The sequence below is a fragment of the Helobdella robusta genome (genome assembly GCF_000326865.2).
Source record: "Helobdella robusta unplaced genomic scaffold HELROscaffold_1, whole genome shotgun sequence".
Taxonomy (NCBI): Eukaryota; Metazoa; Annelida; class Clitellata; order Rhynchobdellida; family Glossiphoniidae; genus Helobdella; species Helobdella robusta.
In genome coordinates this window covers 157,258-167,525 of record NW_008703570.1, presented here as the reverse complement: position 1 = coordinate 167,525, position 10,268 = coordinate 157,258, and the positions used below count along the sequence as shown (strand labels likewise).

General features: G+C 35.4%; 1 protein-coding gene across 1 annotated transcript; it reads right to left on the bottom strand.

Annotated features, from left to right (window-relative positions):
• Positions 1-3,506: 3,506 nt before the first annotated feature.
• Positions 3,507-9,967, bottom strand: HELRODRAFT_158318 (hypothetical protein; the record flags this gene model as incomplete). Its single annotated transcript, XM_009010426.1, has 4 exons — positions 3,507-3,578; positions 6,175-6,516; positions 8,357-8,491; positions 9,923-9,967. The coding sequence occupies 4 exons, from the start codon at positions 9,965-9,967 to the stop codon at positions 3,507-3,509; spliced, it is 594 nt and encodes a 197-aa protein (XP_009008674.1).
• Positions 9,968-10,268: the final 301 nt, after the last annotated feature.

The window sequence follows — 10,268 nt, the reverse complement described above, 5'->3', positions numbered from 1 at the left end:
TTAATTAATTAAAAGAAAATTAAAAAATGCATTTTTTACGTATTGACCTTACATTTTAACAAAAATATTATTAAAAATTAAAGTTTGAATTCACTCTTATACTCTAACAGACGTAAAATGAAAGAAAAACTTAAAGAGTCAATAAACAGACTTTGATTACATTGGAAAAAAAAGGATCATTAATGATTGACATTAATAACATCATCATCAACAACAACATCATCATCATCATCTTAATAAGAATAATAATCACCATCAAATGTTTTATCATCATCGTCATAATCATAAACTTAGTCGTCGTGATCATCACTGAAAATTATCAAAATCATCATCATTACTCCGAAATTTCATCATCATTATCACCACCACCATCATTGCCATCATCATCATCACCCCAAACAACTGATGACCACTTTATTGAATCTCTCACAACATTTCATCTAATATGTCTGCACACACTCATTCATTCATTCAATGATTCATTCATTCAATCAAACTTTTATGTATTCAGCGATTCGTTCGTTCGTTCGTTCGTTCACTCGTTCATTCATTCATTCATTCATTCATTCATTCATTCATTCATTCATTCATTCATTCATTCATCCACTCACTCACTCACTTACACACTCACACACTCATTCACTCACTCACTCACTCATTCACTCACTCACTCACTCACTCACCCACTCATTCATTCATTCATTTTCTATTTTAATAATTAATTTAATTAATTATTATATTAGTTTATTTTAATTATGTTAACTTCTGTTTTACATGTTTTATCTATCTCTGACCTAACGACTCAATTCAGTTGCATTTTAAAGTTCATCAATGAGGAAATTTTCAATTCTGTATGAAAAATTTTAAAAGTCGTAAATTTACGATGCCTTGCAATGATATATGTGTAATATGCCTGTGTGAATGTTTGTTTGTGCTGTTGGTGACAAGAAAGGTTTTCATGCAACTCATTTGTTTTGTATGTTGTGTATTGCATGTTTTATGTTTGTTTGCTGTGTGTTTGTATGTTGCTCAGTGCATGATGTATGTGTGAATTTTGTATATTTGAAATTAGTATGTTTGCATGTTTTCTGTTTGAATGTTTTCGGTTTGCATGCCGTACGTTAGTATGTTGTACGTTGTTGTATGTTGTGTAGTGCATGTTGTACATTTGTATGTTGTATATTATGATATTGTATGATTGCATTTTGTATGTCTGTTGCATGTTATTTTTATGTTGTATGTTTGTATGTTGTATATTTGTATGTTATTTGTTAATTTGTTGGTTTGTATGTTTAATGATTGTATGTTGTGTGTTTGTATGTTGTACGTTTTGGCATATTGTATGTTTGTATGTTGGTGTGTTGTATGTGTGTACGTAGTATATTGTACGATGTATGTATGCTGTTATGTATGTAAACTGACGTGGCATTGAAGTGTTCATCTCATTTGAAATGTTCGTCAAACAATCAATCCATCATAGAAGCAAAAATCTAATCTTCCACGCTCTCCACCCACCGCACATGTTAACAATTTCCACTACAACATCTCATTTCTGCTGCTGAATTTATTCATATAATAAACAACTTTAAAGATGTTTGTGTTTTTTAACAAAAATTATTTACCTTCATGACTAAGTACATGTTTGTTGGCTTTATCTCATAAGTGTTGTAATAGCATTTCTGTAGTGACTGCTTCTATCCACAAACAGAGGTTTTTTTTGTATTGTACATTTATTGTACATTGTAATTTTGAAAGATTTCATGGATAAATATTCAATCAATACTGCAATAAATTATTTTATAACCATTCATGCAGAAATAATTCATCAAATAGGACCTTTTATATATTACCTGAAAGATATTAGGCAACAAATTTCAAGTTATTCATCAGGCGAGGTACGTGTGACACTCAAAGACAAACAATTCCATGCAACATCAATCCTAAATGCAGAATTATTATTCTACTAATTTGCAGCTCGAATTATCGCCAGCAGGCAAATTGTCATCGGCAATATTAGTGCATTAGTGGAGTTGCTAACAACAAATGGCTTCGTCTTATTTTTTGCTGGTAAGAGTTTTTCTCTGGTCTGAAATTGCGGAAAATCATTTGAATGCAATTATGTGACGCTGCTTACGTTGGCAATGTGTGTGTGTGTATGTGTGTGTGTATGTGTGTGTATGTGTGTGTGTGTGTGTGTGTGGTGTGGTGTGTGTGTGTGTGGTGTGTGTGGCGTTTGGTGTAAGTTTTAGTATAGGCCTCGTACGCAATGTTTTATCAATTTTTATAAACATTTTATTGATTTATATGTGATGAGTTTGACTGAACTTGGAAATTTTGGAAGGTGTAATAAACAGTTATTTTATTGTTTAAATGTTTTTTTATAGTTGTGAGAAAATTTGAAAATACATACAAGAAAGCTAGAACATTACAATTTAATGTGTAATGGACCATTGAAGTTTCAGTAATAACTGGTCAGCATTTGCTTTGTGAAGTGCCTGTAAGTTAATTTGGGATTGCAGATGTTTGCAGACAGCTGTTTGCAGGTTCACAAACTTGTTTGTCGAACAAACGTTCTTCAACGTTCATAGAATCTGTTCAAATATTTGAATGTTTGTTAGCGTGAATCAGGGTATGTGCATTTCAAGTTTTTCCTGCTCACAAAATATATTTGCTTTATAAATCAATATTATTTGCACTTCACTTGGAAATAATTTCAAAAATAAATACAAAAATGAACAAATAACAATAAAAAAAATAAAAAAATCGTAAAACCGAATGAAAAATTAAAACAAGCGGCAAAACGGGATGACCGATTGGATGAGCCTTCCTTGTTTGTACTTGCTCCACCACTCAAAGTTTTCATCTTTTCATTTTTTTTAGGATTTTTTTTTCTTCTTCTCATCACATCATGATTTTTATTTACATGTATTCTTTACCGGTCTTTTAATCTCCACCATCATCATTACAATCATCCTGTTCGTCATTTGTCTCTTCAGGCTCCCCAACATTCCTTTTATTACTTTCAACCACTTCATCATCATCATCATCACCATCATCATCACCACCATCATCATTTTCTTTATCATCATCACCACCATCATCATACTCTTCATCATCATCGCCACCAGCAGCCCCATTTATCACATGTGTTCTGCTTCATTGGCCGCTTAGCTCCTTTTTTCCATCTTTGAATTTCTTTAAACTGATGTCTGCCAGTATATGCAAATGTAACATACGTGTATGCATACATACAAACAAACATACATACATACAAACAAACAAACATACATGCATACATACATATAAACATATATACATACATTAGAAACATAAATACCTACAAGTACAAACACAAATGTCTGTGTGGTGTTGATGTTTTCCCACTGGGATACCATGGTTATACTCTAATGCAGGTTAGATTTTGGCAGACAGGCACGGCATTTGGCAATGAAAGATCACTTTTTTGGATTGTTTCAAAAATCCAATACACCAGCCGCAAAATGCCTTCAGACATGATTCCGGAATGTGATGCCAAACCCGACGAGTATATTCTCATCCCTTAGTCTAAGGGTCGATGCCTGACGTAGGACGTGACATTCCACACATGTTGGCTAAAAGGTAAATTGGTTATACATTGGTAGAACCCAGCTCCGCCGTGACAAAGGCAGCCGATTCGATCAATTCCTAGTACACCATGCACGATGACGGCACATAGCTTTCTGTTCCGGTTTGCGTCGAAACATTTCGTCAAATTGGTAAAGTCGCACAACATTTCTTTGACAATTCAAATACTAAAATAATTGACATCTCAGGTTACTCTAACGATAAAATCTATAAAACAAATTATCTCACTAGTGCTACAGAAATTTAATTTTTTTGTGTCTTATAAAATAATGCTAAATGCCCGGTCGTGCAAGATCCTGAAACTAAGATTAATTAGCGAATCGGGACCAAATGTTAGTTTTTATGGCTAGTGATTTTAACCATGGACTCGCACGTACATACACCACATACAGCACACACACACATACACATATATATACATACGTACATTCATACAAACATACACACGCACACACATACATACATACATTCATACATACATATAATGTTGTTAAATGTTTGTCTGGGGTCAATATATGGATACAGAACAACGGTTTACAACTAAACCAAAACAAGACTGTTCTTTTACCAATGGGAACATGGATAAATATAAATTCGATAACTATTAATAATTAGGTCATCCCATTTTGTCAGATAGCATCTAAACTCGGTTTCCCGATTGATTCAAGTTAGTCGATGAAACGACACATCCGAATGCATGTTTCAAATCAGGAAAATCAGCCAAATCCGACGATCCTTAGACGCATCCGCATTACAGACGCTGGTTCATGCATTTGTGCATTCATGCGTCAATTATTGCAACAGTTGGTTTAATGATTTGCCTGATCGCTTCATGGCGGTACTACAATCAATACAGAATCGAGCGGCAAAAGTTGTTGTTGGAGTTCTAAAATATAATCATGTGCCTCCATTATTAAAGATCCCCACTGGCTAACCGTCGACAAAAGAGTATTGTTCAAAGCTTCTACACTTGTCTACAAGTTCATCAACGGTCCAGTTCCATCATATTTGCCTGATAAGTTCAAAAAAAGATCTACAAAAGCACATTTGAGATCCAATGTTTCAAACCTGCTGTTGATTGCAACAACGAGTCTCCGTATAGGCTCTCGTCACATTGCTGTCTCTGGACCCACTGTTTGGAACAAGCTGCCTACTTCTCTCAGAAATTTTGACCTAGACATGCTAGATTTTAAGTAAAAACTGGAAACTTTTTTATTTTCATTATAATGCATTAATGATCAATTCTTTTTGTTTAATTGACATGTTCTAAATATTATTTTATTTACGCTATAACGCATCTACTACTTTTTCTGTTCACTAGAAAATTTTAATTTTATTTCTGTGCAACACATTGACATTCTTTCATCTGTTATTTCAATTATGTTATGTTAAGCACAGTTTTGTTAGATAACGCTTTGGAGATTCGTTTAATTAGCGCTTCATAAATATTCCATAATAATAATAATACATGCATACATATATGCATACACGCATGCATACATACATACATACATACATACAAACCTACATACATACATACATATATACATACAAATCAATCAAAGTGTTAATCCATTTGTTACTTGATGTTTGACGGTTCAGTGTCACTCATCATGTTTTGGTTTTAACATACATACATACATACATACATACATACATACATACATACATACATACATACATACATACATACATACATACATACATTAATTCAAAATATGCGGCTCTTGCAGAAAGCAAAATTTTTCAGCCAGTCTGCATTGAGACCTTTGGTCCAACCGATGCTCAGACTCAGAGTTTTCTGAATGAACTCTGTAGCAGGATTGTAGAAGTATCGGGTGACCCATTAGATAAGAGTTATGTAAAGCAATCCTTTTCTATTTTACTTCAAAAATATAATTCTTTCTGTATTTTGGAGGGAGCGTTAAAATACCTGTCTGTGCGAAGCGTTTAACATAGATTAAAGCTGAACCCGGATATGATTATTACTTCCCTATTGTTCTAATCAATTATGGGTTCATACATACATACATACATACATACATACATACATACATACATACATACATACATACATACATACATACATACATACATACATACATACATACATACATACATACATACATACATACATACATACATACATACATACATACATACATACATAAATATAAGTGCATACATAAAAATCCTTCGTACGTGAAAGAATAGAAAGAGAAAAACATATTGTTTGCATGTGTTGGATGTTTAGGAGCCGGTCTACAGAGAGTTGTACTGTTGTTCAGCCTGCATACAGCAAACAACAATGATTTCGTTCGTTCCTCTCCAAACATTCTTCACTATTGCATCAGTGCGTGCATTAGTGTGTATGCTTGTCTGTGTGTTTGTATTTATGCCTGTATGAATGTATGTATGTATGTATGTTAAAACCAAAACATGATGAGTGACACTGAACCGTCAAACATCAAGTAACAAATGGATTAACACTTTGATTTGTCGTTAATTGCACATGTCGGCATTCAGTTGGATATTTTCAAGCACACAGACACGCAGGAACCGCTGCAACAAGCACGAAATGTTGTTAGTTGCGAAAAACAGTTCCCTGCTTTCGCCTGATCTGACGCTGATCGTTTTGCATATTTCCTTAAGAAATTTAAGGGTGCTGGGGTCCATCGGGCCAAGAACCTCGATGCATATTGGCAAGAATTCCATCGAGGGGAGGGCGTTCTCATATTTTTTCATTTTCTCGTCCGCTGCCCTGGCCGCGGCCAAACCGCATTCTTTACTTGTCAGGTTTGTCATCGTTCGGCGAGGGTGCCAGGAACCATAACATCCCACGCCAAACATCTGCCGGCTCTCCAAGATATTAGCGTGCATCCGTCCGGGCGCCTACCATCATGCGCAGAAATGCCGGATGGTTCCTTGAGAACCGGGATTGAAGCCTTGGAGAAGAGCCGACAAATGTAATCGTTTAGCGCTGAGTGACGTAGTTGACGGCCCCCACCCAGGCGAAAAACCAAACCGTGGTGCCCCAACTCGTCCGCCCCTGCGCCACATCGGCACGTGTATTTATTCTGAATGACCAGGCCAAGTCTGAAGCCAATGGCAAATCTCACAGACTCGTCGTCAAGCCTGGTGCCCACAGAGGTGTTAGGCCACGATCTCAACCACCCACAGCTGGCAACGCTGGACATGGCCAACAAACGAGCGGTGGAAAAGTCGTCGCCGCATGAAGACAACAAATTTTGAAAGATTTTTTTATATTCTTCGTTCAAAATTTGGACGTGCGTACGGTCCCCCGGGGCGGACACTGGGGGAAGAATATCGCGGCAACGAAAAAACCGTTGGAGCAGGGAAGACTGCAGGTCGAGAGTGGCAGCGGCAGAAGAATTTTAAACAACGGGAGCCAGCTGAACCACGCTAAGCAACCCCAGTCCACCAAATCGCACCGACAGCTGAGCCTGGGACCAACCACTGTCAGTCACTTGAACATTGCAAATCGACGACAGGGCGGTGCGCAGGGCTCCGTCAAATTTTTGTATGTATGTATGTATCTTTATTTGTTTGTATGTATGTTAGTATGTATGTTTGTATGTATGTTTATATGTATGTTTGTTTGTATGTATGCATGTATGTTTATATGTATAAATGTTTGTATGTATGTTTGTATGTAAGTTTGTATGTACGTTCATGTGAATGTTTTCATATCAATGTTTTGCAAAATTTTTCATATTTGGTTTTTCAAAATTTTCAATTTTGATCATTCTAATATCTACTTGTTTGTTTTTTCCGTGAGGTTTGCGTTCGAACTAATCCAGCATCTTCTCTTTTGTTTCGAAACATCTTTTCATCGTCTGCATATTTTTTACCGCTGTTACGATTAAATTTTACTGCTAGCAAAGGTACTTAAACTGTAATATAAAAACTTCAAATTCTATAACGTATAGTTATACTTTTTATTATTATTATTATTATTTTTATTATAACATGATTGTTTTGTTGCTATTATTAAACATTTTATCCTTGATGATAATGATGAATGAATGGATGAATGATTACAATATTGATAGCAAAAGATTACTAAATTGTGGTAAAAATTTGTTTGTGATGATGATGGTGATGACGACGACGATGACAATGATGATAGTGACGTCATGCATCAAGAACCAGTGTCGACTGAAGAACATGGTGTGAAGAATTGTAGCTATGAGGGCAGCAGGTAGAGGAACAGAGGCTCCCTCCAACATGCATCAAAATATCCCGACTTGTGCACTTGCTAGGAAATCCTTCTCATTCATCAGTTTCGAAATGATTGTTAATTTAACTTTCGACAAATAAGAACAGTTTCATTTTTTTATTATCATTTTCTCATCATCAGTGCATTATCGCCATCCTTCGTTCATGCCATGCCATTCATCATCATCCACGTTTATGTGATACGTGAATTTTAAGTGGTTTATACTCATAATTTAGTCAGTCTATGTAATGCATGTACAATACTTTTACAGAAGTTATAATTAAGTAAATATAAACTTGGACACGTACGACACAAACACACACACACACATACAAGCACCCACACACAAACACACACAAACACAATCACATATTCGCAAGTTGATATGTGCATGTTCGTTCATGGCTGTAATATTAAAGATATTTAAATCTATGTAAATGCATGGAGGTGCGTGTGAATACGAAATGGGATGGTTGCATTAGTGAGGCTCACGTGACATCTGATTAGATTATCTCTGGAGGCGACAAGAAATGCAATGATACAAAAAATTGTCGTTCTGCATCTTTGCATGACGCGTATGACGTCACATGTGCTGCACTCATCACGTCGGCTGCCTGCCTCTGTCCACTGTGAGTATGTGCGCGTGTGTGTGTGAAGTGTGTGTGTGTGTGTGTGTGTTAGTGTGTGTGTGTGTGTAATGTGTATAGAATGTGCGTGTTTAGTTCATGTACGTGAAGTGTGCGTGCAAGCCATACGTGCTTAATGAATGTGCGTGTATGAATATTGGTATGAATATTGGGTGACACAAAATTAGGCACGCAGTTAAGGCTAAGATTGGGGTTAATATTAATCTAATTGTTCAATAAATTTACGTGACAACCGTATTTTATCCTCCTACATGAAAGTTGTTCTGCGTTGGAACAAGGTACAAACATGGTAGATTTACAAAACAAAAGTTAAAATGAACAAGCCTACAATTGTCCTATGCATTGGTGAGTCTATGACGTCTTTCTGTTATTTGAGATCTGAAATTTTTTTTTTTAATTTTTTTTATTAGTCTTTATTATTGCAGCTCTGACATACGCAGAACCACTTACAATGTTACAGATATATTATGTTATACTATATATCTATACTGTGAAATGCATACTGTGAAATCATGTTTTATTGTACGGAAAAAAACTAAAACCTTCAATTAGAATTTGTAAAAATGCCACAACCCATTTATTGGGCTGATGTTAAACTATCCACTCCACCCAGCCATTGTGTGAGTCACTTGCATGCGAACTAAATGTATCAAGCATTGAAAATATTCACCTAATTGATCGAACGACTCGGTTGGTTGGTTGGTTGGTTGGTTGGTTGGTTGGTTGGTTGGTTGGTTGGTTGGTTGGTTGGTTGGTTAGTTGGCTGGTTGGTTGGTATTTTAATGTTAATTTTTTGTAAACAATAGAACAATACGTCCGAGGGAAATTTATTTTTTATGAAACATTCTTTTCTTTCAAACACTTTTGAGTTGCCGTAGAACTCAATCGAGGGAAAAGTATATATATTCAGAATTTTTGATTATAAATTATTGAAAAATTAACCTTTTAAACTAATTACACATACACACACATGCACACACACATACACACACACACACACACAAACACAACTCAAGCGCTATCGTACAAACTCATACAAGACATCAAGCCACACAAACACACCACCAAAGCATGTAGGATAAAAGCAAAACATACAAGTATATAAACCCATACATTGAAGCACGCACGCACGCACACACGCACACGCACACACACCCACATGACCAATGCATGCGAGTAAACATTGAACGCGGATAAACTCAGCCAGTTATTTCAAAAATTAAAATATTTATTTTTTATTGTTTTTTAAAATGAAAAAAATTTTGTTTATAATTGTTAGCTAAAAACATTTTTGGAAATTTTAGTATTGAAAACATCCCAGTAGCGGCAGTTTCAATGGCAGACTCACAAGCAATAATAACAATAATTACGTGTTCTCGCTTCTCTTGAATGTTGAAAACTTAACTGTTACTTTTTGCAGTTGCAGATGTAGGCGCTTAAGTTCGCTCCATTTCATCGTTATGTTATGTTGTATTATGATATGTTGCATTCGGCTGCGTTACGTTATGTTACGCTGTCTCTCAATCTATCAATCTGTATGTCTATATATATCTATCCATCCATCTATTCCTTTTTTCATTCATCCGTCTGCCCAATTATATATCAATGCGTTCATTCATTAATCCATCCATCTATCTAGCCCTTGATCAACTCAACCATCTATCTATCTATCTATCTATCTATCTATCTATCTATCTATCTATCTATCTATCTATCTATCTATCTATCTATCTATCTATCTATCTATCTATCTATCT